The following is a 27,890-nucleotide window of genomic DNA, read 5'->3' on the forward strand; positions in this document are numbered from 1 at the left end:
TATGGTACTATCAGATTTATTTCCTTCATGACACTTGTCACAGTCTGTCATTATCATGTTTCTCTGCTTACTCCTCTGCCTTGGCACATAGTTGACTCCTCAGTAAATACCTGTTGAATGATTAAAGGGTTTCTCTGGTCATTCTTCTGTCGTTCATTCACTCCTTCATTTATTCAGCATCAGAAACACATGGTGTATCTACAGTGTGTAAGTCACCGTACTGGGCTCTGAGGATGGCAAGAAGGTACTGCTCAGCAGTACTGATCTCAGTGAAATTTTTGGATAATCAATGCTTAACCCTTCAGATACCAAAATTAAAAGTAAATATTGGAAATAAATGAATGAGTGAATGAAGGATGAATGAATGTTAAACCTGTAGGATTTGGGATGATAATCTTACTTTTATTTAAAAAATTTTTTTAACGTTTCTTTATTTTTGAGAGAGAGACAGTGTGTGCACAGGGGAGGGGCAGAGAGAGACACACACAGAATCCGAAGCACACTCCAGGCTCTGAGCTGTCAGCATAGAACCTGATGTGGGGCTCGAACTGTGAGACCATGACCTGCACCGAAGTTGAATGCTTAACTGACTGAACCACCCAGGCGCCTCTATAATGATCTTCTTTAAATGTGTGATGTGTACATCTCTTTCTTCGTTAGAAAGACCTAGTCTTGTTATGTCATAGTTGTCATTGTGAAGTGCCCTTACAGTGTATTTTTTATGCACATTTTAGTTTTTCTCTGAGTTCACAGGGATGCCACTTCCTCTGCCATAATCAAACAGTCGTTCCAGTGACAGCCCCTTCCCAGTCTCTAGATACAGGGGTGCTCATCTCCTGAGTCCAAAGCAAGATAGATGGGGTGGTGGTTCTCACCATGACCCTGCCATCCCAGTGTTCGTATAGTGTGTGAGGGACTGAAGTTACCCACATAAGACTCTGATTCTCCCAGGGGCAGTATGGTAGAACCAGGAGGTTTTTAGAAAAGTGCATTTATAAAGTTAAATATCATGAACTTTTTAGTCTTGTTTTAAAATCGCTTTTATAAAGTCACCTTTGTGAAATGAGATGTATATTAACATGGTATTGCTCAGATGGCCTTTATCAGTGCATTTATAGGAAACTCCTATTACCTGTGCCTGGGATTGTCAGAATGCAAAAACTGAAACCATCTTCAGTGCAGGAAGTTCTTCTCTGGGTTCTGTTTGTGTTTATTGTGTCTGTGTTTCCGCTCTAACTCCAGTCAGAGGGGATCTTCTAACAGTGGTAGCATCAAATGTGGCGAAATTTCCTCTGTGTAATTGCTAGGGATTTTACTTTGGGATTTATTCCTCTTGACCAGAAAAACACATCTTTCTGCTTCTTATCCGAAATTTAGGCTTACTTTCAAGCAGCTCTATTTTTGAAATTTGTGTCTAGTTTTTATTACATCTGGCATTTTATCTGCTATTTCTCCTTATTCTCTTTTATCCATTTTACAGGAAATGGAGATCAGAGGTGCTTAGTTATCAGTGCAGCGTTCCCTACATCCCAGCTCTCTCCTGCCCCTTGTACTCATCATGGTCAGACAGTAAAGACTCCCAGTGAGCACATTTTCCACATAGGTGAGACTTAATCCATTAGCCGCTATAACTTTAAAAATAATTATGACTTTAATAAATAATAATAAATAATAAATAAATAAAAAATAATTATGACTTTAAAAATAAATATGACTATAATTAACTCAGTCAGTTAAGCGTCCATCTTCGACTCAGGTCATGATCTTGAGGTTTGTGAGTTCAAGCCCCATGTCGGGCTCTGTGCTGACAGCTCAGAGCCTGGAGCCTGCTTTGGATTCTGTGTGTGTGTCTCTGTACCCCTCCCCCGCTCGCTCGCGCGCTCTCTCTCTCTCTCTCTCGAAAATAAACATTAAATTTTTTAAAAATAATTATTTTAATCACTCTGGAAATATAATTCACAGTTCCTCATTTCTTAAATAAACTTTGCAGAACACATGCTCATGGAGTCAAGGGCATCCTAGTGAACCTCCATTATTGTGTGAGGCCAGAAAGCCATGCTTTGGAGGCTGAGGTCGTCACCAAAGTTGTTTTCCTGGGCACCACATGCTCTTACGTTTCTTTCTCAGCCTGCCACTCTCTGCCATTTCCTAGGACCGTCACTGGGGCTTTGTAACTTCTGACTTTGTCCCCACTGCAAGTATAATCAGCTGAGTTAGAACCCAAGTGTACTTCCACCTGTTCTAGAGACAAAAGTCCCCTGAGTGATCCCCTGTTCGGTACTTGGGCCATTGTCTTGCCCTTAATGTTCTGGTTACGTTCTGGTAGGCAAGAACCTGATTCCTGGGTAAGAAGAGAGTGTGATGTCATCGTGGGTTGTCATGAAACGTCCCTAGCCCTAATGATGGCCTCGCTCCAGGCTGTTCGCTTTCAGTTTTTCAACTCCTGTGTTCCTCTGAGACAGAAACCACAGAGACAAGTCTCTTTGAGCAATTCTACTTGAGATCATAGTAAGACCCCATGTTATTTTAAAGAGAGAGAAATTTTTCATATATCTCAGGGGATAGTTTTGATTATTAATACACTGAAAACAGTATACAGTCAATCTTCATCACTTTTTTTTTCTTTTTCAAAAATTTTTTTAAATATTTATTTTTTGACAGAGAGAGAGACAGAGCATGAGCGGGGAAGGGTCAGAGAGAGAGGGAGACACAGAACCTGAAGTAGGCTCCAGGCTCTGAGCTGTCAGCACAGACCCCGACGCGGGGCTCGAACTCACAGACCGTGAGATCGTGACCTGAGCTGAAGTCGGACGCTCAACTGACTGAGCCACCCAGGCACCCCACAATCTTCATCACTTTAATTTCTCTCTAATAAGTACTAGTTTAAGTGAACATTTCAAAAAATGTTCCCAGTTGGTTCACTGTTGGGGGAAGCTTTGTGGCTCTTGACTGTGACAGTGTTTGGTGTAGTACCTTAATTATTAGAAACTTCGGAAACGAAATAAATATAAACCAGCTTGTGAAATGATTTTAAATGCTTTCTTAAATTGTTTTTGTCCCATTCATTAGTATATTTTTATGTCACACTTCACGAACTGCAGGTGACTATGTGGAGTTCTGATGAGTGTGTCTATGTAATAAAAATTACATTTGGGGAATTTAGGTTCAGGGGGACACCAGCAAAGAAACACTTGTTTAATTGCAAAATCTCCAATTCTTTGGTGATGTGATTATCAACAGGATAATTTTTTATATCATTTACAAATTGTGAGGTGTGAGAGGCGCCTGAGTAGGTCAGTCGGTTGAGCGTCCAACTTCGGCTCAGGTCATGATCTCGCGGTCCGTGAGTTTGAGCCCCGCGTCGGGCTCTGGGCTGACGGCTCGGAACCTGGAGCCTGCTTCGGATTCTGTGTCTCCCTCTCTCTCTGCCCCTCCCTCTCTCTCTCTCTCTCTCTCTCTCTCTCTCTCTCTGTCTGTCTCTCAAAAATAAACATTAAAAAAAAATTAAAAACCAAAAACAAAACGTGAAGTGTGACTTGAGCAAGAGCTCCTATTCCCATGTCTGTTTCTTTTATATTATGCGGGGTTTTTCCCTCTCGGTGTTCTTGATGTTTGGTCCTTTCAATCCCTCTGGAGCCCGTGACCTGGCTGTAGCTCTCAGCTTCCCAGGAATCGTCTATGTGTTGTGCCATGAGCGCCAGAGGAACAGCCGTCCTTGGAGCTCCTTGACACCTTGTGTGTCCCCCCTCACCCACCCCCTTTTATAAAGTCATCATTTATTGGGGACTCTGGGCAAGGGGCTGTGTCTCATGTGTTTCCCAGACCTTGCTTTGTTTAATTATCACACGAACCCTGTGATGTACATACTAGTATTCACATTTTACAAATACACTCAGAAATGTTTGGTAACTTTAGGGTTACCCTCGTGGGTGGTGACCAAGGTGGGAGATGAAGACAGCTTTTACATCCAAAGCCTGCCCTTGACTCATTACCCTGTACATGCCTCTCGCAACAAACCTTGCATTTTCAGTAGTGAGAGTGACAGTCCTTGTCTCATCCATGCCTCCTTGACGTGGAGGCACAAGACAGGAAAAGGAGGCAGAACGTCCTATTGTGCTTGGGCAACATGGGTACTACTCATACAGCAGAGTAGTCATTTTATTTTCACCGTGTGCATTTTTCTTCTTACGCATTATGGGTGGCAGTGTTTCCCAAGGGGCCTGCTTCATCCTGTCACCCGGCGGGCATCCGGCGCTGGGTAAGCGTGCGCTGCGGCAGTGCGGAGAAACTGCAAACACCTAAATAAGCAGGAAAGCGGGAGGAAAGGGCTTGCCCTTGGGACCTTTCCCAAGGCTGTGAGAGGGCAGGTGATTGGGTGTTAAGCAGAGCACCACACTGCCTTCGAGCCTGGGCACCGTGTTGCTCTCGAGGCACTGGGCCTTCGTATCTCAGGTGGTTCTTTGCAAGCCTTCTGCGGGAACAACTGTCAGATACACGCATGCCACAGAGCTCCCCTCCCTGCCCACCAGCAGGCACCTGCTGTGTGGTTGTTGGGAGCCCTGGTGGTAGCAAAGGACGAGTGTTGTGAGTGTGTGGGTGCATATTTAATTACAAATTTACTGCAGACCAGTACTCAGAAAATACAATCACAATCAGTTACTGGAAAAATGACTTTAAAAAAGACGTAGAGAATGCAGAAAGCTGAAACGTTTTCTTAGCAGATTCGGCAGCCTTAAGGTCACATTCTCCCAAAACGCCGAATTGCTGGAAGTTCTAGGCACTTAATTCTAAATTTCTGTCCTTTCGTCATGACTGTTGGGTAACAGTTCACAGGCCAGTACCAGCCTGCAGAGTACACGTTGAGCAGCTGGCCCAGAGCCTACCTGGACTGAGGCTGGTGGTACGTATGTGGGCACAGGTCTGGAGTTGTGTCTGCTGTGGTCAGCCTGATGTGCAGAAAGTTTGGGCAAACCCTTGGCCACAGCGGCTCCTGACCTGCCTATGCCTTGCTATCCTCCATGACAGCTCTGCCCTCGGAACTTGGCCCCTGCCTCAACTCCCGGTCTCATTGCGATTTTTGCTGGTCGTCGAGCCCAGCCCCGAGCCCTAACTGACATGACTGTGGCCCTGAGAGGGTCTTGCCACTTTTTTCCCCCACACGACTCAGTTTTGCCGCCTGAATGCCCAATTGTTGGCCAGGATTCCAGTCTCACATTAGGTTTTTATTGCTGCTGTGACAAATGACTAGAAACCTAGTGGCTTATGACAACAGAACTTTTTCTTATAGTTCTGGAGGCCAGAAATCTAAATGAGTCTTCCAGAGTAAAATCAAGGTGTCAGAATGGCTAGTTCCTCCTGGAGGCTCATGGGATGAGTTCATTTTTGCCTCTTCAACCTGCTGGTGGCTGCCAGGATTCTTGGGCTTGTCAGATTAATCTGCTTTGGTTGTCACATTGTTTTTCCTCTTCTGTCATCCCGTCTCCCTCCTACGAAAACACTTAGGACTGCATTTAGGGCCCACCTTGATAATGCAGAATAATCCCATGTCGTGATCCTTAATCACGCCTGTAAAGACCCTTTTGCCATGTGAGGTAATATTCACAGGTTCCAGGGATTAGGACCTGAATCTTTTTGGAGGATGTTATTCGGTTTACCCCCTCCAGATCTGGGGATGCATATCATTGTTATCTGACCCACTCTAAGTCTTGCTTCTTTTGTGTACTACCCCCATCTCTCTCTTCTCCAACACTCAACCACTTGCCAGGTAGGGTGATCTCAAGTCATCAGAGTCTGGGGAAGCTAGTGTGGCAGCTAGGAATTATTGAATAATTTGCATTTCGGACGCTTTGCTAAAGACTTGAGAGTTTAGACCATTTGATACTCACACGACCCGACAGGTACTGTGGCTTTCAATAGAGGCGAGGAGACTGAGCCTTAGTTAAGGAGGCTCAATAATTGTCCAAGTGGGTGGGGGAGGTGCATGCAATCCCAGGCCTTCTGAGGCTGGAGTTCTCATCCCTGCCTGCACCAGACTGCCCCTTGGACTGAAGCAGACCCTGAGATTTGGGCTGCAGGCATGTCTCCTTCCCCCAAGCGCCAGCTATGTGACAGAGCCAGTGCCCCAGCCTGGCCCTATGGTCCCAGCTGTCTTCCTTTCCCCGCTGGCCTGTGGGATGCACCTTCCCAAGGAGGGACAGCTAGGGAGAGCTCTTCAGCTCTTTCCTAGTAGGACACACACAATTCAGGAACCTAAGGAGCCAACTGACTCGCAGGCCGTGTGCTGTCCCTTGGATAGGAATAGAGCTGGAAATGAGTGAACGCTGCCTGAGTTTGAATTTGCTTGCTGATCCTGTGCTGATATGTCATTGAACATTCCTGGCTAGAAGTCAGACATTAGAGTGCCCTGGAGGGTCTCCTCACAACCCTGTGCTAGCAGGAGACCTTTTCTTCTTTTTGAGGGCCTTGGTACCTTCTGGGGCCTTCTGTTTCCACTTAGGAAGCAGTGCAGGCAGCACATACAAAGTAGCAGCTGGAGTTTGGGGAAAGGCTGTTAGGCTGTGAGTCGTCTTCTCTGACAGCAAATTCTGAGTCCTGGTGGAGCCGTGTCCAGCAGACTCAGGAAAGCTGGAAGTCAAGAATTCTCTGCCTGGTGGCCTGAGGGAGGAGCCAGGCAGAGCAAACGATCTGAGCTGCTTTGCAAGGCTTCCTGGATAAGGTTGTTATGAATTCCCTTTGATGGAACCATAAAATGCCAAGCAAAGGAATATGTCATGAGAGTTAGAACCTAAACTCTAGACTGAGCTTGGGGAGTGCTTCCTGGAGCTTCTTTTGCGGGGAGGCATCTCCAGAGCTGTCCAAGCTGGGCCTGGACCACCAGGAAGCCACAGATAAACTGCATTCTCCCAGACTAGCAGTTTATTAAATTCCATGTAATTCAAATATGTTTTTTTTTTTTAATTTTTTTAACGTTTTATTTATTTTTGAGACAGAGAGAGACAGAACATGAACGGGGGAGGGGCAGAGAGAGAGGGAGACACAGAATTGGAAGCAGGCACCAGGCTCTGAGCCATCAGCCCAGAGCCCGACGCGGGGCTCGAACTCGCGGACCGTGAGATCGTGACCTGAGCTGAAGTCGGACGTTTAACCGACTGAGCCACCCAGGCGCCCCAAATATGTTTTAATAATAAAAGTGTGGATGTGTTATCGACGAGAGTACAAGAATTTTGCAAATCTTTTACATTATGTACATAAGCAGTGAAGTAGTTTTTTGTATTTTTTTAGTAGACTTTATTTTTAGAGCAGTTTTAGTTTCACAGAAAAAACGAGTCTAAAGTACAGAGATTTCCCATAAAATTCATAGCTTTCCCCATTACCAGCATCCTGCAGCAGAGTAGTGTGTTTGTTACAGTTGATGAACCTGCATTGACATATCATAATCACCCAGAGTTCGTAGTTTACAGTAGTGTTCACTCTTGGTTTTGTACATTAAATGGGTGAAACAAATGTATAATGACGTGTGTCCTCCATTATAACATCATACAGAATAGTTTCACTGCCCTCACACTCATCTGTGCTGTCTGTTCGTCATCCTGTCTTCCTTCCAGCCCTTGGCCATCACTCATCTTTTTACTGTCTCAGTAGTTTGGCCGTTTTTATAATAGCATATAGTTGGAATCATATAGTATGCAGTCTTTTAAGGTTGGTTTCTTTCACTTAGTAATATGCACTTAAGTTTCTAAGTTTCCTCCAGGTCTTTTCATGGCTTGAGAGCTTTTTTTTTTTTTTTGCCCTGAGTGATATTCCATTGTCTGGATGTACCACAATTTACTGATCCATTCACCAACGAAAGACATCTTGCTTCCAAGTGTTGGCAATGAATAAAACTGCCACAAAGATCCAGGTGCGTATATGTGGACATAAATTTTCACCTCCTTTGGGTAAATACCAAGCAGGACAATTGCTGGATCATATAGTAAGAGTATATTTAGTTTGGCAAGAAACCACCAAACTGTCTTCCAAAGGGACTCTTCCATTTTGCATTTTCACCAGCAATAAGCGAGAGTTCCTGTTGTCCACATCCTCGCCAGCATTTAATGTTGTCAGGGTTTTGGATTTCAGCATTCTTATAGATGTGTGTATAATTTGTTTTAATTTGCAAAAATGATATGTGCGGCATTTTTTCATGTGCTTATCAGCCATCTGTATATCTTCTTTGGTGAGTTATCTGCCAAAGTCTTTGGCCCATTTTTTAGTCAGGGTGTTTTCTTATTGTTGAGTTTTAAGAGTTCTTTCTATGTTTTGGGTGACAGTCCTTTTGCAGATATTTTCTCCCTGTCTGTGGTTTGTCTTCTCATTCTCTTGGCATTGTCTTTTGCAAAGCAGATGTTTTTAATTTTAATGAAGTCCATCTATCAATTGTTTCTTTCATGGGTTATGCCTTTGGTGTTGTGTGTAAAAGTTGCTGTCAAACCCAAGATCATGTAGATTTCCCCCTGTGTTATCTTCTAGGAGTTTAGTAGCATTGATTTTACATTTAGGTCTATGTTACTTGTTTAAATAAACTGTTTAATTGAAGAACTATATGCAGACAGAAGAGTTTAAAAATCATAAATATACTATCTGATGCATTATCATAAACGTAATTATCACACAGGTTAGGAAATAGAACCAGTACTCTAGAAACCACCTCTCAATCATTACTCCCTGTCTTATTAGTTTGATCTATAAATCTATACAGTAGTGTTGCCTATTTTTGAATCCTATGTAAATGAAATCATATAGGCTGTATTATTTTATGTCTAGCTTCTTTTGCTTAGTATCACATTTCAGAGATGAATCTATCTTACTGTGTGTTGCGTTATTTGTTTTCGTTCTTTTATAGTATTTCATCACATGATTGTATCTCTGTTTATTTTAATGTTAAGGGACATTTGGGATGTTTCCAGTTAGGGCTATTATAAATAATGTTGCTGTGAACATTCTTTGATGCACATATAGGCACACTCTTGTTGCTTATTTATCTATGAGTAGGTAGGTAGTGTCACTGTATTTTAAGTTTGTGCCTAACTGTCCCAATTTATGCACAGTCTTCCAGAGTAATGATTGTGCTGTTTTTTTTTTTTCTCAAAATCATCCCCATTTGACAATAAATAAATGTTTTTTGATGAATAGAAGTTTAGTGTAGTTGACGAAATCTCTACCTACCCCAAGGCCATGAAGGTAGTCTCCTATATTATCTCTTAGAAGAGTTCTTATTTATTATTATTTTTAAGAGAGCACAAGAGCAGGGGTGACGGGCAGAGGGAGAGAGAACCTCAAGCAGGCTCCATGCTCAGCACAGAGCCTGATGTGGGGCTCCCTCCTATGAGTCTGGGATCATGACCTGACCCAAAACCAAGAGTTGAATGGTCACCTGACTGAGCCACCCAGGCATCCCGTAAAATAACCTTGTATATTTATTATTTCTGATGCTCTTTATTTATTCCTCAACAGGATTGTTTCCTTCTGTTAGGCCCTTAAACCTGAAATGACTGTTTTAGCATTTCTTGTACTGCAGGTCTGTGGGCAACGAATTGTCTAATTTTCCTTTGTCTAGAACTATCTTAACTTCAGAATTGTCCCTTTTCCATTGTTTCTCAAGAACGTTCAACATTTGTTGGGACTGTCCCACTGTGCACAGTGTGTAGTTTCCTGTGGCTGCCTTTATCTTGAACGTTTCCCAGATTGATGAGAATGTGCCTAGGCGTAGCTTTCCTCATCTCTTTCTTGTTCGTGATTTTGTTGAATTCTTAAATCTGTAAACACAGGTCTTTCTGCAAATTTGGAAATGTTTCAGCCTATTTTTTCTCTAGTACTTTTATCTCTCATTCTCTCCCTTTCTCCACCCCAGACTCCAATTGACTTTTTATATTGTCCACAGATCCCTAGGTCTCGATTTTTTTTTTCAGTATGTTCCTCTCTTCTTCAGACTGGATAATTTCTATGCAACTATTTTCATGTTCATGGATTCTTTCCTCTGTAATGGCTATTCTGATATTTATCTCATCTAGGGAATACTTATTTTTGGTACTGTATTTTTCAATTGTAAAAATTCTATTTCTTTTTTATATTATCTATTTTTGGCTGAGGTTTCTTCTTTTTCGTTTGTTATGAGTGTATATTTTTTTACCTCATTGAGCATAATTATAATAGCTTCAAAACCCTTGTCTGGTCATTCCAATATCTGGGTGATTTTTTTATTTTTTTTTTTTTTAAGTTAAAAAAATTTTTCATGTTTATTTTTGAGAGAGAGAGAGAGAGAGAGAGCATGAGTAGGGGAGGGGCAGAGAGGGAGAATCCAAAGGAGGCTCCAGGCTCTGAGCTGTCAGCACAGATATGCAGTGATTTGGGATTGTATCAGGGACATTGTGGTTGATGTGTTGGGAAGACTCCAGATTCTTCTGAAGAGTGTTGATTTAGTTGGTTTGTCTTAGCAGGTGATTAAGTTTATTACACACCTACTGTAAATACTATTGTCATCTGAGGTGAAGGCAATTCAAATATCAGTTAAGCTATTTGATCTTGAGCTGGGCTCCTTGGAATTTGGTTTGGCCATATGTTGTTCAAGTTTCAGCCGGAGATTTGGGCAGAGTTTAGAATTCTTCTCTGGTTTCCCTCTTTGCTGGAACTCTCCCTTCACTGTCTAGCAGCCCCTGTGGCCCCACACTCCATCTTCTGGTTCCTTAGGCAAGCTTGATGGTGAACTGTCTGTCAGAGGTTGATCCTCCCTTGCCCTGCCGTGACTATGGCCTGCCTTCAAGGCAAAACTGAAAAACTGGTAACCTCAACAACAGGTGTTGGGCTCTTTCTCTAAGTTGATAGTCCCCTTCCTGAATCTTGCCTGCTTTGTTCACGGTCCAGAGCCCTCAGGTTGTCACTTTTGTCTAGAGTTTATCACTGTTATCAGTTGAGAGTGTTGGTGATTTAGGAGTTAATGCTTTCTTACTAGAAGTGGAACCTTAGGTTTGTTTATATTAAATGCAGTTAGCAATATATTGGCATTTAATGCTATTATTTTAGTTTGCTGCATTTTCTTCCCGTACCACACTTCATATTTTTCTTCTCTTGGTTTCTGTTAGTTTATGTACTTTATTCTGTCTCTCCACTCTAGTACCTTGTTAGCTACACACTCTGTTTAATGTTCTTTTGTAATGAGTAGAAATTACAAAATTAACTCAGTAGTCCAGTGTTAATACCTCTACCCCTTCCAGACCATAGAAGGAACTGAGAATAAATTTCCCAACTAATTTTATGTTCTTGTTGTCTTGTATGGTGTTTTATTTATATTTTTTAAATTGAAGAAGACATTACTATTGTTTTCTACCCTCAGTATTCACTTAGATTTACTCACATGTTTACATTTCCCAGTGATACTCATTATTTTCTGTCTGTGAGCTTTCACCTTAGATCAATGCTTTTTGATTGAAGATCCCTCTTTAGTCTTTTTGTTAGTGCTACACACCTCATGACAAACTCTGTTTTTGTCTTATTTATGTTTCATATATATTATAAAATGCATACGCTATATATATTTTATTTGTATATTTATAAAAGTTTGATTTTATTATCATTTTTGAAGCATATTGCTGCTGGATATAGAGCTCTAGGCTGGCCTGGAATTTATTTTAGCATTTTGAAGATACCAGGTCATTGTATTCTGCCTCTCATTATTTCCATCAAGAAGTTAGATGTCAGTGTTACAATTATTGCTCCTTTAAAACAATGTAGCTTTTTCCTTGGCTATCTTAAAATATTTTTCAGTTTGTATTTTGCTCTTAATTATTCTTTAATAATATGAGTAGAGGTGCCTGGGTGGCCCAGTCGGTAAAGCATCTGACTTCAGCTCAGGTCCTGATCTCATGGTCTGTGGGTTTGAGCCCGCATCAGGCTCTGAGCCTGCATTGGATTCTTTGCCCGTCCCCCACTTATGCTCTGTCTTGCTCTCTCAAAAATAAATAAATGTTAAAAAAAATTAAAAATAATATCAGTAGATATTGTTTTGTTTGTGTTTTTTATTCCTGGGGTTTATCTCACTTCTTAAATTTGAGGCTTGATTTATTTTTTCGGTATTAGAAAATCTCAGCTATTTGCTCTTCAAATATTGTTTCTGCCCCATTCTCTCTTTCTCAGTTGACCAGCAATGACATTACATGTATATGACACCTTTTCTCTGTGTTCCGGGTATCTTTTAAACTCCTTCCTATATTTTCTATTCTTTTGTCTCCCTGTACTCTAGGTCTTTTTTTCCGATGTATATCCCAGTCCCCCATTTCTCTCTCCTCCCTGTATTTCAGAGCCTTATATACCCACCCAGTTGGTGGCTGTTTTTAATGACTGTATTTTTCAGTGTGAAAATTGTCATTTGATATCTTTAATAGCTTCTGTCTCTTTGCCAAAATTTTATATCTTGTCTTTTAATTCTTTGAACATATTAACTGTGGTTATTTTAAGGTCTGTGTATGCTAACTCCACTATCTGAAACTTCTATTTGTCTAATTGTGTTCCCTTTTTAGTTTTTGGTCAATATTTTTTCTTTTCTCCCATTATAGACTAGTTATTTTTACTGAGTATTGGACAACAGATTTGAGCACTTTGAGAGTTTGTGTGATGGCATGTTCTTCCAGACAGAATTTACTATTGCATCTGGCTGGCAGCAGGGCAAGGGACAGGAGCATTGAGTTTGAGGCAAGTTTGAGAAGCTTTGAGGTTAACTCTCGGTTTATGAAACTGATACCCAGAGTAATGGTATCATCTGTCCATGATCACACAGCTAGTTAATGTAGGAGTTGGGAAAGAACATAGGCTTTTGATCCCCAATCAGGTTTTCCCTATTATACCTTGCTGATCTCAGTTATTATTAATATTTTTCTTTATTATTTCTCAGGGACCCAGGCCTGCATCTTAGCTGGTCCAAGAGGAATTTTTTTGTTCTTGGGAGGAAATTTGCCCTTGATTTACCTAACCATATATGAATGTCAGCTCTTACCTGCTTTTCCCTTCCCTCCATCCATTTCCTTTTATTCTCTGGATTTTTACATTGCCACTTATATCTTGCCTTTGACTAATAAATGAGTCCACACTAAAAGACATGTGTTCTAGTTGAGTGGCCTCAGAGACTGCTTAATTAGTCTTCTTTTTTGTGACTGAGTAAATTATGTCATATTTTGTAAAAGGCTTTAGAAAATGAGTTGTAGAGGAAAATGATAACATGAGACATTTGAGGACATTTTTCTTGGGGCGAGAATGGGCACAAGTGAGCAGGGGACAGAGAGAAGGAGAGAGGGAGAATACTGCAAGGGGCAGAGAGGAAGAGAGAGAGGGAGGGAGAGAGAAATAGGGCTCACCCGATGCAGGGCTCGAACTCACGAACCGTGAGATCATGACCTGAGCAGAAGTCTGCCACTTAACTGACTGAGGCACCCCGCGCCCCTTGAGGATATTTTTAAACTCATGATTAGCCTTTTCATTTAAAAATAATTCATAATCTCTTCCAGAATGGCTAGTAAAGGCTATTAACCTTTGTGGTTAGTCTGCCATTTATTTGCTCAAGTATATGGTATGTATTTATAGATTCTGAAATTATATGCAGTCATGCGTTTGGGATTGGGACTAAAGCTGACCACAGGTAAACCTATTCTAAAATCTTCTCTTTGCAAGGCCTAAAAATGTGGTGTTCTCTGCTTCTGTTATTAAAGGGAAAGCATTGTGGTGAGTACCAGGAAGAAACAGCAGGGCGGGGTAGAAGTATCAATGGCCTGCAAGCCTGGAGACTTCGATTGTATCCCAGTGTTACCGTCTCGCTTGTGTATGATTTCAAGCATACCACATAGCCTCTTAAGCCGTATTGGGCAGTCTGTAAAATGAAAGGGTTAAGGGAGACGATCCCTCAGGAGCCTTCCAGTTCCCAAATTCTTGGCAATTATCATTTACCAGGAGGCAATACCTGGAAGACTGTTTTCTAACAATACAAGTAAGAATGTAAAGCAATTCTTGATTTTCTGCGACAGTGGGGGAAGTGTTAGGTAAAGTTAGCTAATCCACAAGTGGACATTTGTGTTTTCATGTAAGCAAGTCAAATGTTCGGGGACTACATTTTAATGCAATGTAAAGAAAGAGCTTATGCTTTGATGATCCAGCGTATGAAGTTAGTTTATAAGTGTGAGGCACCTATTAAGTTTCTGGCTCACTGTGGCGCTCAGTAAGGATTTTCCAAAAGAATGAATGAGATACTGTGAAAATAATATCTATCATTTATCAATTGCCTGAAGTGCCAAGCACTGGAGATCCATCCATGATTAATATAGACTCAGCATCTGCCCTCCAAGGAGCATGTGTTATTGCCCCTTAGTTACACATGGGGAAAAGGATATCAGATTTGGTGTTACATTGAAAACCTTTTACCAAATAGCAACATTGGCAGCTTTGGTTCTCCAGCATCCTGCATCTTGTGCCAAGGAGCAGAATAATCTTTGATTTACAAAGGACTTTTTTGGTTTTTTAATGATGTATTAAGCACCCACTCATCAAAAGCTGTCAGTCCTGGTTGTAGCAGATGGAAATGGGTGTTGGGTGCTGGGAAGCACCTGTCACAGCTGATCATTTACTGGTTCTCTGTCTGGGGTTGGATGGAGTTGCCATTTGTTTCCTAGGATCCTCCTGCTTCTGACAGCTAGTGGTTATGGTGGCAGAATTATCACATGATAAACACCATGGTGGATGTATAAACAGAGGAAAGGGGGTGGCAACTGAAAGAGTTGCATACACATTTGAAAGTTCTAAGCAGGGGCGCCTGGGTGGCTCAGTCGGTTGAGCGTCCGACTTCGGCTCATGTCATGATCTCATGGTCCGTGAGTTCGAGCCCCGCGTCGGGCTCTGTGCTGACGGCTCGGAGCCTGGAGCCTGCTTCTGATCCTGTGTCTCCCTCTCTCTCTGACCCTCCACTGTTCATGCTCTGTCTCTCTCTGTCTCAAAAATAAATAAACATTAAAAAAAAAAAAAAAAAAAAAGAAAGTTCTAACCATTTACGTTACCGTAGCCCAGGAAGGCATTTGGTGTGGTAAGGAATGCAGAGTGACTGGGACAGTTTTCCTCCCCTCCAGCAAAGAAAATACTTCCTCAGACCTTCAATAGCATTGGGGATCATTATTGTAAAATCTTTGGAATTTGATGAGCAAAAGTGGAATCTAGTTTTGATTCACGTTTTTGGATTGCCAGAAAGGCCCAGCATTGTTGCATAATTTTTACAGCCTGTTTGTGTGTGTCTTTTGTGAATTGTCTGTCCTTTATTGTCCCATTTTTGATGGGGATGCTTGCTTTTTTAACAATTATCCTATTAAATTTTAAAGAACTCTAATAAGTATAGCACTTTCTTTTCTATCATATATTACTAATATTTTTTCTCAGTTTCGTTTGTAATTTTATATTTATTATACTCTTACATATTTATTTTTATTAGCAAAACTCTAACCATCACTTCCTTCATTGTTTATGTCTTTGTTGTTATTTTCAGCAAGGCCTTCCAGGCCCTTGAATGATACAAGTATTCACGTATATATTTTCTTCAGTGTTCTTATGAGGTTTTTTTTTTCCATTTAAAATTTTAAGCTATCTGTGGGTACCTGGGTGGGGTGGCTCAGTTAAGTTCCTTATCTCTGAATCTAAAAAAAAAACAGTATTTTTGGAAAAGAAGAAATAAGACTGTGGGTGTTGTCCCATTGGCTTTTGATGTGAGCCCTGTGGAACCATAGGGCCAGGGCACCCTGGGGACTTGACTGCTGCTGTGTGCAACCTTGTGTAAACAGGAGAGGTCACAGGGCTCTTGGGATACTATCTCACGGGTGGCTGTCTTGCTTGCTAACTTGGTAAAAATGTTGAGGTTTTAATTGTGTAGTGTTTGACTTAAGTCATACATCTTTAGGATGTGAATGGTGCTTTTTATAAGTAACTGTTTAGAAATTATTGTTTTTACCAAATAAGTAAAACTTTCTTTTACAAAAAAGGGGACATTTGCATTTTATAGGTGACTTCTCATGAATTACTTAAAAAAAATTTTTTTAAGTGTTTATTTATCTTTGAGAGAGAGAGAAGCAGAGTGCATACGGTAGAGGGGCAGAGAGAGAGGGAGGCACAGAATCTTAAGCAGGCTCCAGGCTCTGAGCTGTCAGCACAGAGCCCGACATGAGGCTCAAACCCATGAACTGTGGGATCATGACCTGAGCTGAAGTCAGACACTCAACTGACTGAGCCACCCAGGTGCCGGAAATACTTACTTTTTAAACGGGATTTGTTTTTAATTGGGAATCCGAGCTTGACACTGTTTCATTAACCCCAGTGTCCATATGATCCATGGACTCGGGGACTGATGTTTGCAATTTACTTCAGTGTGAGTGGCCCTGACAAACCAGAGTCAGGAAAATGTATGTGGTTGAACTTTTGGTGCAGTACTAGGTGTAGTGAAAAATACAGACTTGTTTCAGTGTCACTGGGTCCCTAGCATGACGTTGTCCTGGAGCCAAGCAGCGGAGACATTTCACTGTTGGTTTTCTAAGACAACTCTAGCTTATCAATGGCAAAATTGAGGACAGAGGCAGTATGGATGATTGAAATCCACAGGAAATCTCAAACTCATTTTTAGCAGATGGTTTCTGTTCCCTTGCCATCAAATCTGCTTACCAGAACTGCTGACCATGTAGCAGAATTGACTGATTTGAATATCATCCCCCTTCACTTTTTCCTGCCTTCATTTAATGTTCCAGAGAAGGCACAGAGTAGGCTGGAAGAGCATGAGAAACGCTTGGGTTTTTCCACAATCTGGATAACTGCCTCCTGAATAATTAGAGATGGACTGTGCTTTGTTAGTTCTCTGTTATACAATGTCATTGTAAATGCTTCAAGCCATCCTGCAGTGTCCATTATCAGTAATATCCCTAATAAAAGGAAGGAAGTTAGTTGAGAGATGTCACGTTTTTGCGGTTGCCTGTACATTCCTCTGCTTTCTAAGTCGGACTCTGGGTTTGATCTTTGGAATCTGGGAATAGTGTTAAGTTTATACACACTAAACCCAATGATAGTGTCAGAATTGTTACGTTTGTGAAGGTTGATGCCTTGGTTCTTGGACTGCATGTATAATGTAAAGCCTTTTGACATAATCATATCTAAGTATGGTTAGGTTTTTTTTTTTTCCTCTGAAGCTAATTTTTTGTAAGGTTTCCTTGTGCTAGCCTCTTTCGGGTACTCACCATTTCATGGATTGTTTACTTGGCCATTTTTCTTCTTTTTATTTTAATGTGTATTTGTTATCAGGTGGAGTTCTTTTCTCACGGTTGTAGATGAATTTACTACATTGTCTAAATAGTTTCTGTCATCTGATTGGGGGTGCCTGGGTGGCTTAGTCGGTTAAGCATCTGATCTGACTCAACTTCAGCTGCTCAGGTCATGATCTTGTGGTTCATGGGTTTGAGCCCTGAGTGTGTTGGGCTTCATGCTTACAGTGTGGAACGTGCTTGGGATTCATATTCTCTCTCTCTCTCTCTCTCTCACTGTCTCTCTCCCCTCCCCCCCCTTCCTCTCTCCCCCTCTCTCCCTCTCTCTGCCCCCCCCCTTGCTCAAACACACACTCCCAAAATAAATAAATAAAAATAAACTTGAAAAGTAAATAAATAAATAATATCTGTCATCTGATTTGTGGGGTGTGTGCGGGGGAGAAAACGTCTCCTCCATTAGACTATGCTGGCCACATTTTGTGTGTTAGGATCTGATGACATCCAGATATCTTTGGTGTTGACTTTTACCACCTCAGTGCTAACATGAGGATGACCTCAATGGTCTCTGTCCTTTCTTGCTGCAGTGTTTTCCAGGCACAGTATGATAGATGATCACCTTTTCCGCTTGGCTGAGGGAAACACTGATACTTGGTAAGAAAGAACAGCCTTGTTAACACCAGTGTCTGGGAAATGGAGAAGAAGTCATGGGTGGGGGGCATTGTAAGACACAGTGCTGGAAAGCCCATCACTGTCTCATCTTGTATGTGGCAGTGGCTGAGGGCTGCGTCTCTCTCTCTCTGACAGCTGTGTTGGCTGTGACGTAGGCTGTACGTAAGGATCTCCCCACTTCATTTCTCAGTGCTCCTTATTTCTCAGCCTTTTTTTTCCGCCCTCCCGCCCTTCGTTCTGCCCTCCCACCCTTCCTTCCCTCCTTCCTTCCCTCCTTCCTTCCCTCCCTCCCTCCCTCCCTCCTTCCTTCCTTCCCTCCCTCCCTCCCTCCCTCCTTCCTTCCTTCCCTCCTTCCTTCCCTCCTTCCTTCCCTCCCTCCCTCCTTCCTTCCTTCCCTCCTTCCCTCCCTCCCTCCCTCCCTCCTTCCTTCCTTCCTTCCTTCCTTCCTTCCGTCCGTCCGTCCGTCCGTCCTGTAGGCTTCACACCCAGCACGGAGCCCAAACATGACACTTGAACTCACTTCTCTGAGATCAAGACCTGAGCTGGGATCAAGAGTCAGAGGCTTAACCAACTGAGCAACTCAGGCACCCCCAGATCTTTCATTTAATTGTAAATCATTTAAAAAGTTTTCTTAGTTTCTCTGCCTATCATCTTAAGACTTTTCTAGGACAAATCAGAATATAAGTGAATATATAAGTAAGAGCATGGCCTTCTAAATAAGATGGGTCTGGGCTTAAATCTCAACTCTAGCCCCTTGGGTGAGTTCCTTAACCTTTAGGAAGCTTTAAAGTCTTTAGCAGTTAAAAAGTGGGGTTGCTGTGACTATTACATGAGCTGATGTTTGGGGGGGATTCATCAGCCCCCTCATACTGAGTCACAGAGCAGTTCTCTTGAGTGAGGCCCCTGAATCCCAGCCCAGTTTTCAAGGATTTCATTTTACTAAGTTTCAAGGAAATTTTATCTCTGTTCTGAGGAATTTTAATCACAGTACCTTAGTTTGCCATATGAAGATTTTAGAAGGAAAGAAATAGTATATGTAGGTTATTTGTATAGTGGTTACTGCTGTTAAGTCAAAAATAGAAAATAGATTTTTCCAATAAAATATATTATAAATTTATTTTGCAGTATTTAAGATAGACAAACTACAAAATATACTTCTTTAGACACCTAGGTAGTCAGTCCTAAGCCCCTGGTAGTTCCTTTCCTATCTATATACATTCCCCTTTCCGCCAGCGGGACCACTTGGCCTTAATTGGAAATTTATAAGCTTTTCTCTGGACTGTTAAAATATGCCTAAACTATATTCAGTATTTTAAATATTTTAAAACTTTAAATGGTGTTCTAAGCTATGTATTTTTCTAGATCTTTTTTTTACTCGAGGTTTGTGAGATTCATCCATTTTGAATGAGTAGCTCTTAGAAGAGATATTTTCATTGTATAATAATTCCATTATATGGATAGTCCTCAAAATATTTTTTCTGGTGATGCATGCTAATGGATTTTGGATTATGCTGTCTCCAAATTTTATGTTAAAAATTTGCTCCAAATATTCTTGTAAATGCCTCCCAGGATACCCCCAGAGAAACCCACAGAGATCACATAGGAGTTGGATTGTACAACATACACTTCTACATCGTTTTTAGAATATTTATCAAAGTGGCTGGACCAACTTACACACCCACCAACAATGTATGAATTCCTGTGGGTCAGCCTTCTGGCCCATGATACTGTTTGACTTCCTACTTTTCCCATTCTGTTGCTTTTAAAAAATGGCTGGGTGTGACATAGGATCTCATTGTAATTTAACAGTATTTTCCTATTACTAAAGATTGAGCATTTTTTCCATGCGTACATTTCCTTCTTTGTAAGTTTCTTTTTCAAATCTTTTGCCCAACTTTGTTTTTGGTTGTCATTTTTCCCTGATTGTTTTTAGAGGTTTTTGTTATGTTCTGGTTACTAATGCTTGCTTGTTTCCTGAGTTTTTTATTTTTTATCTTTTCGGCTCTCCCTTTTTCCCTTTTTATTAGTGTTTTTTGATTTTGCTTTATTTTTTGGTGAATAGAAGTTTTAAATTTCAGAGGCAAATCGATCTCTTTGACAGCGATATATTTTGATGTGTAGTTATCTGTATGTTTTTGCAATGAAACATCCTGATGGCAAATTAATGTATTGTTCTAAGAGATCACAAAACAGAGCATTAAAAAAATCACTAGATATGTCACCCACTGTATCCATGACTGTAAGTAATCTTCCATATATGTGTTTTATAACACAGACATAAATTTTTTTTTTTTAATTTTAATTTAGAGGTCATTGGTTTGGGGAAATCATCACATGTGAAGGATTTGCTCTTGCCTAAGTGATCTTGTGATTTTGGAGAGGGTGTTTGGGTAGATTTTGGTCCCTTTCATGAGGTAATTACTCAGTTGTTATTTCTTGAATGAATTAACACGTAATTGAGTCTGCTGTTGACAACAGACAAGTTTGCTTAGAATAGACCAGTGGTTCTAAACCCTAGCTTAGCACCTGAGATTTTAAAAATGCTGATGCCTGGGACCCATCCTTAGAGATTGTGATTCTCTTGGTTTGAAGTAGGACCCGGACATACATACATTTAATAAATCTCAGGTACTTGTAATGCAAAGCACATGAAAACTTCTAGATCAGAGACCGGCAGCAGGAAGTTGAGGGGAGGGTCAGAACCACCTACTGGGCCCTGAAAGTTCTGAGCAGCAGAGTTGCCAGGAGATGCTCTAGGGTGACCAGAATCAAAGCAAGGGGAGGCCTGGAGGCTGATGTGAGGGCAGAGCCCACGGTGAGGGCCCCATGGCTGACAGAGACGGAAGGAAGCGTGTTAGATGTGTTGAGGGCAGGGGATCCTGAGGAGTGGATGAGACAGGAGAGCAGAACGAGACAGGCACGTGCATCCTCATAGTCCGTACTGGTGCCTTTCGGACTGAAAGCCAGAGGGCAGACTTGGTCCTATTAAAAAGGCAAAAGTGATACACAATCTTTGCTTGCTCAGAGGAATAAAGAAAGAATTTGGCGGGGGAATGGAGGGTGGACAGGGAACACCTTGAGAGGATTCAGTACTAAAGTCAGAGGCAATGGGTCAGCAGGCACAGTTGATTAAGGGCATTTAAAAATGAGTCTTCCTGAGCCTACAGCTCCCTTTGGTGATGGAAATGATCTTTACCAGGGAGTCGCTCCTCTCCATAGAAATGAAGTCATATTTGCTTTGAGCTGTGCGTGTGTGTTCACCTGTGTGAACACTCAGTACTGATGATGGCAGGGAGGAAGGGATTCCAAATACGAAGTCATTGAAGTGGGGGAAGATTCAGACTTTGAGCTTGTTTTTTGGAAGGTGGAAGTTAAGGATGCCCCACACAGTGGCCCAGACACTCACGTACACACACACTTGACTTTCTTCTTCTTAGTCCTGGCAGCAGCCCTGTTAGTATGGACAACCAGGACCCGAGCAGGGATTGGTGGAGACTGGATCATGTGTTTTGCAAAATCAGAACCACACCCAGAAACTCGTGACAGAAAAGTGCAGTCGGAATTCTCTAAATTCTGGAGCATGATGGAAGAACATGGCACTCGGTGTGCCAGGGGAGAAATGAAGTCTCAGTCCTGACTCTGCTACTTAAAATTTCTGTGATTTTAGGCAGTTTGCTTCAGTTGCATTTATTTATTGAATACCTTATAGATCCTGGGAAGAAATTGGTGAGGAAGACAGACTCTGTGTCCTCAGGAAACTCGGTTTTGCCAAGGAGAAAGGAGTAATACAGTAAATGCTATGCAGTAGGGGAGGGTGCTGGGGAGAGCCATTTAGGGGTGCCGGGGTGCAGCTGGGCTTGGACAGCCTTCATGGTGGGGGCACTCGAGCAGCTGTGCCTGGCAGGTGGGGTAGCAAGGGTTTTCCAGGTCAGCTGCTTTTCTTCCTGACTTCTCACTTGCTTCCTGTTTGAGGGAAGCTCTAAAACTCAAGTGCAGGTTCTCTAGCAAACCTCCTGAAGCTGAAAATACCTTGCAGTGTGGCAGTCAGCTGCGGGGAACATGGTGCACTGACAGGCAAATTAGCCAGCCTCAACTGCCTTGATTTCTCTCCAGATTTTGTCTTTCATCTGCCTGACCTGCACCAGCTGGTTTTCATCTTGGAGTTGCCTCTCCATTGAAATGAGGCCAGGCTTTGTGGGGGTTTTTTGGTCCGGTTTTTTTTTGTTGTTGTTGTTGTTCATTGTGACATATTTTTTCCCACTTGTTTTCAGTGCTCTAGTTCCTACTCATGGCAGCGTCTTTGTTTTGGTTTTGCTAAATCTGTTCTTATCTATCCAGAAAGTAGACAAACCAGATGTTTGATTTTTTGTTTTCCCAAGTCCTAAATCTGATTGTGTGAATTCTCCACTCAGAAACCTACAGTGTGGTTGGTGCCTACAGGTAAAAAAGCAAGGGGTGGGGAGGGGCACATTCCTTCCGGGATCCTCTAAGGGACTGAACCCAGCCCTCCCAGTCTAAAGTTTCTCTGCCGTTGTACCTTTGTGACCTGGCCTCCATTCCTTTGATTCTCTTGTTCTGTATGTCTGGAATTTCTTCTCCCAACACAGTCTTAACGTCCTCCTGTTTTTCATGACCTGCTTGCCTCCTTGATCTCTCTGCCCTGAAAACCAGAAGTACTTTTTCCTTTCTCTTAGCTTCAAAGTTTGAGGGAAAAATCTATCAACCAGAATTCTGTATCTCATTAAACTGTCAGACAAAAGCGAGCGATAGACATGTGGAGACCAACAGAGACTCATCGAGTTTGCCACTCACACACCCTTTCCATTCACAATGAAAAGATACAGTCAGGGGCCAACCGTGTGAGTTTGAGATTAATTTAAGTGAAAGTATTTACACGACAGAATCAGCAAATGCTACAAATAGGGCGCTTTTTTCCCCCTAGAGAGCCAACTTTTCTGTGAATTGGTTAGCCTGCTGCATGTATTTGCATGTGTTTGTTACCATGTGTGGACGTGTGTGCACACAAGTGTTTGACACGTGGTAAACACTGGATGGTTAAATCTGCACTGTCGGTCAGCACTCCTTCCTCCCTGGGCCATTGGGGAAAGCAGTGTGGTCAGAGCAGCTAGGAAGTGTCTCTCTTCGCATTCTTGTCTCATCCTCTTCTCCTCCTGGGTGCTGGCATTATGCTACCTGTTACCCCCTCCTTTGCTTGCTTTGTGGCCTTGGCAGATTTCTTGACTGCCTGGACTCAGAACTAATACACTAACTGAGGATGTGTGCCTCTGTACTTGCTCAGAGTTCACTCTTTGAAGTGGAGAATCTTGGCTCAGTTACAGAGTCATCAGTGTGTGGTCTCCTGTTGATGTTCATAAATACCCTTTGACAAACTGGTGAAATGTAGGCAGTGAGGCTCCCATGTTAGAAACAGCACTCTGCAAACTGGTGCGCCTGTGAATATGCCTGCCGCTGGTCTACCTCTGCTGGTCGCTGCCTTGCGCCCGCCCTCAGAGCCAGCAAGGAGACCTTCTGCCGTTCTGTTGGGCTAGCTGACCTGGCTTGGACACAGAGGCCAAAGTCAGATGACTGGGAGCACAGACTAAGAAGGAAAAGGCAAGCCAAGAGACAGGAAGCTAAGTGTAGGTCAGGACTAAGGGAGCTGGTAACCCAAGGCCCTCAGCTGGTGTTGGAGGTGGAGTGTGCTACAGTGAAGTAGGGCTGGGAGGAGGTGGGTAGAGATGTGACAGGCAGGGGTTTGAAGATGGTCAGCCAAACTTGCACCACTTCTCCTGGGCCCTGCCTCAGATGGCAGCTTCCTGCTGAGCTGGGTTAGGCCGAGGTTAAGATGTTGGTTGCAGGCCAGGGACTCTTGGGGCCATAGAAGAAGACGGTAGGGTCTTCCCTGTCATGGCAGGAAAAGGATATGTTCTAGGTCGAGTGTCGATTTGAAAATTATGTACTGTTACTCAGTGACCATTGCCTGTCTCCCCCTAAGGTCACTCCTATGAAAGTGACTAGCAGAGTCACTAGCAGAGAGAGGGGGGCTTGAGGAGTGTTCCCATCATCTTGTGATATTCTCTTGGCAAAGTTTAAAAAGGCCTATATAACTTGTACCCATTTGCTTCCTTAGATTTCCCACCTCCTTACGGTGAAGTGGGACCATGTGACCAGGTCTGGCCACTGGGCTGAGGGAAGGCAGTGTGTGTAACTTACAGGCTGAGACCTTAAAAACCCATGCCCGAGTCTCCTGTGACTTTCCCCCTGCCTTTCTCTTGGCTTGGACTGCTAAGTAACCGCAAGGAGGAATTGCCTTGGAAGGTCACCTCACACCATAGTGAATTTGGTATGAATAAAAAAATAAACCTTTATAATATTAGGCCACTGAGATTTTGGGTCTCTTTGATACCACAGTATAATCTAGCCTATTGTAATTCACGTGGCTAAAATAATGAAATGGATTTTGAGAATTAAATGAGAAAATACTGTTAAGCTCCTCCCACTGTACCAAACATGTAAGTCATTTTAACATGTCAGTTTATCAACCTTCTCAACCCTGGGCCTGTTACCTCATTAGTGCCAAAAATAAAGTAATAAAGTAATAGTTACCTCCCCAAAATAAAAGAAATAAAATACATGAAAATTTTTACCTCATGCCAATGAAGTAATAAGCTTCAGGGGTTTTTGCTTCCCTCTTCTTCTGAGTTGTGATCAGAAGTCATTGAGAAGGTCTTTGTCCTCCTTTTAGAACACTTCTTCCTGTACGTTCAAATCTTGCAGTCCCCTGGAGGTAACATACTGAGCTTATTTGATAGTTCCAGCAAAAGCATCGTATTTTCTAAAGACATAAAATGCATGGCAGAAAGGATCATAGTTTAAAAGATTTGCCAGTGTTGACAATAATGCAAAGACTGTATTTCAGAATTACTCCAAATGAGTCATTATTTCCTTACCTATAAAGAAAATGTAATTGACTTTCTTTTTAACGTTGATATTAAAAACCCACAAATGCCACCTCTCAGGGCTTTTATCCCGCCAAGAGACCTATGTAAAAAAGTGACTTGACCTGTGTCATGTCTAAATTCAGTAACATAAAAAGCTGAAATGTAATTGGGTCCTCTGGGCCTAAATGAATAGGAGACAATAATGAGAATAATTTCCTTGAAGAGAATCTAGTCATTTGTGTGCCAACAGTCATTACACTGTTCCACAGGATTTGTTCTGGAGAGATTTCATCAGGAATATATTGTGAGCTCTTAGTCAACAGAGAAAAAAAAAAAAAAAAAAGCAAGCTATCTATGTAAGTACTTCATGCACATGGTGGTTATTTACAAAGTTATACAGAAATGTATGGGTTATGGGGCACCTGGGTGGCTCATTCGGTTAAGTGTCTGACTTCAGCTTGTCTGACTTCATGATCTCGCGGTCTGTGAGTTCAAGCCCTGCATTGTGCTCTTTGCTGACAGCTCAGCACCTGGAACCTGCTTCTGATTCTCTGTCTCCCACTCTCTCTGCCCTCCCCCGCTCATGCTCTGTCTCCTTAAATCTCAAAAATGAATAAATGTTAAAAAAAAAAAAAAGAAAAAGAAATGTATGGGTAAAGAGTGAATTATTTTTTTGGATGGTCTGTGCCCTTCCAGCAAGGATCCTTCTCCCTATCCCTTAACCTTCCAAAGTGAGTCACTTCTTATTTTATTCCTTTCAAACTTTATACTACTTATTTCGTTTATTTTCTGCCCCTGGATGACCACTTTGGGAGCCAGTTTTGCTGGAGAAACCATTCACAGGTGGCCTGTTGGAGGAGAGCTTACATATGTGGTGGGTGCAGTAAATCCAAAAGAGGGCACAGAGACCGTGAAGAGATACCCTAGATTATCAGTCAAATTTATCTTACTGTACCAAATTGATTTTGCTTCTTAATTATTAGCTTTAAAATAAAATTCTAGCAGTTGCACTGCTTTTGAAGGGCCGTGTCTGGTTCAGACAAAAACTTTTTATTTATTTTTTAATATTTTTTTTTAGTGCTTATTTTTGAGAGAGAGCGAGAGACAAAAGTGTAAATGAGGGAGGGCAGAAAGAGAGGAAGACACAGAATCTGAAGCAGGCTCCAGGCTCTGAGCTGTCAGCACAGAGCCTGATGTGGGGCTTGAACTCACGAACCACAGATCGTGACTTGAGCCAAAGTTGGTCGCTTAACCAACTGAGCCATCCCGGTGGCCCCTAAAAACTGTTTTTAGGGTAGAGCTGGGTGGCCGGTGGGATGCAGAATCCTAGTGACACAGGAGGTCTGGTGCTGGTCCTTTTTCAGTGGAGTCATTCTTGGGGCTGTGCATATATGCTGGGTCTGCTACCAGCAGTAACGCTTTGCAGTATATTGTTTTGTTTAAAGGGAAGAAGCATGAGGTCTCATGTTCTTTGACCTGAAGGTAGCAGCAAAACACGGAAGGAACTTGTTACTGGTCCATGGGTTCCGGGACTTGAGGCCCTGGGCTGTTAGGAGTTGTGCCAGGCCTACTGGATGGACCCACTGTCCAGAAGCTGCCTTTCCAAGCGGAACCTACCACAGAGGACCAAGAACCTCACTTGAGCCATCATCTGAGGGCCTTGAGTTTTATGCTGGCTAGTTTGGTAAAAGACCAAAGCCCCCCAGCAGCTTTGCTTCATGCAATGATGCTAGGGTTGAGGGATCAACTTTAAAGAGAAAAGTGTGAACAGTTCAGTCATGTTTTGGAGAAGATACAGACCATGCCCAGCAGGAATCAAGCATGGAGGAAAAGGAAGAAAGGAGAAAGGGAAACTTTTAGTTTTCAAAATTAAAGTGTAATGAGAGCTCTGCTGTTATTAACTGATAAAGCCTCGTCTTGGTCCTTGGTTTATTACTGAGTTATTTCCCGCCCTGTGGATTTTTATGCTTGCTGAAGGTGTTCCATAGGATTGACAGGGACCGAACTAGTGTGTAGACTGCAGGATAAACTTCCAAGTGGTGGCACAATGACTACATCTTCTTGGAGAAAAACAAAATTGGATCCATAGAGGTGAGGCCAAGACCCTTGGTCCAGTAATCTAGAGAAAAATCCCTCTTAGAAATCCAAGCACAGTAATTAAAGACAAATATTTGCTCTATGCTTACAGCTGAAGCAGTGAGATGGCTTTGGCCGCTGAACACCTAAGCTCATTCCTGGAGTGAGTCACGGTTTGCCTCTTGGCATGCTATGGGGTTCCTTAGTTGATTTGAAGAGGTCCAATTGAAATGAGTTTATTCATGGTAAACATGGGCAAGAATAAGCTGTTTATTCCTCATATAAAATGAAGATAAGGAAATGAAGATCTAAATAAAGGAACAGATCTTAAAACCATAGAGATGTTGTAGTTCTCACATTTAAGAAAAACTTGTACTCAAGATTTCAGAACAATAATTGTCTAGCGTGGTGCCGAGCACATAGTAGGTGCTCAGAAAATAATGTTTTTCTCCCATAAAACAGTACTTGTTTATTATAAAAACCCATACTTAAAAACAACCTGAAATCCACTACTTCATATTTGATGCTATCCCTCCAAGACATTTTCAGCACGTATAAATGTATATATTCTTACACAAAACCAGGATTATGCTGTGTATGATGTTTTACTTTCTCCATGTCAGTAAACTGAACCCTTACAGTTAGGGTCTATAAAGTGGCATAATGTAATATTCTGAGGAAGGAAGAATTCGTCACTCCTGGTAGTTTGACTCGACACATCTCATGTTTTGTCCTTTATTTAGCAGGTTTCTTCTGCGGAGGTACGCATTGGGCCCATGAGACTGACGCAGGATCCCATTCAGGTATGCCTCCATTACTCAGCTGGGGCTTTGTTCCCGGAGGGGCTCTTTCGGTATTACAGCACGTAGCCATCCTTGCCCCTCCAAACACACCTGTACATGCA

At 42.1% G+C, this 27,890-nt stretch overlaps 1 protein-coding gene across 6 annotated transcripts in view; it reads left to right on the plus strand.

Moving 5' to 3' along the window:
* PDE8B (phosphodiesterase 8B) overlaps window positions 1–27,890 on the plus strand; it is a 267,621-nt gene that overhangs the window by 99,405 nt on the left and 140,326 nt on the right. For 3 of the 6 annotated variants that reach the window (XM_045496298.1, XM_045496283.1, XM_045496313.1), the window contains exon 2: window positions 27,730–27,789. In XM_045496298.1, coding sequence (XP_045352254.1) covers window positions 27,730–27,789 — 60 coding nt within the window. The remainder of the gene's footprint in view (window positions 1–27,729; window positions 27,790–27,890) is intronic. The other 3 variants (XM_045496303.1, XM_045496291.1, XM_045496321.1) reach the window with 1 other exon arrangement.

The sequence above is a fragment of the Leopardus geoffroyi genome, chromosome A1, assembly GCF_018350155.1.
Source record: "Leopardus geoffroyi isolate Oge1 chromosome A1, O.geoffroyi_Oge1_pat1.0, whole genome shotgun sequence".
Lineage (NCBI taxonomy): Eukaryota > Metazoa > Chordata > Mammalia > Carnivora > Felidae > Leopardus > Leopardus geoffroyi.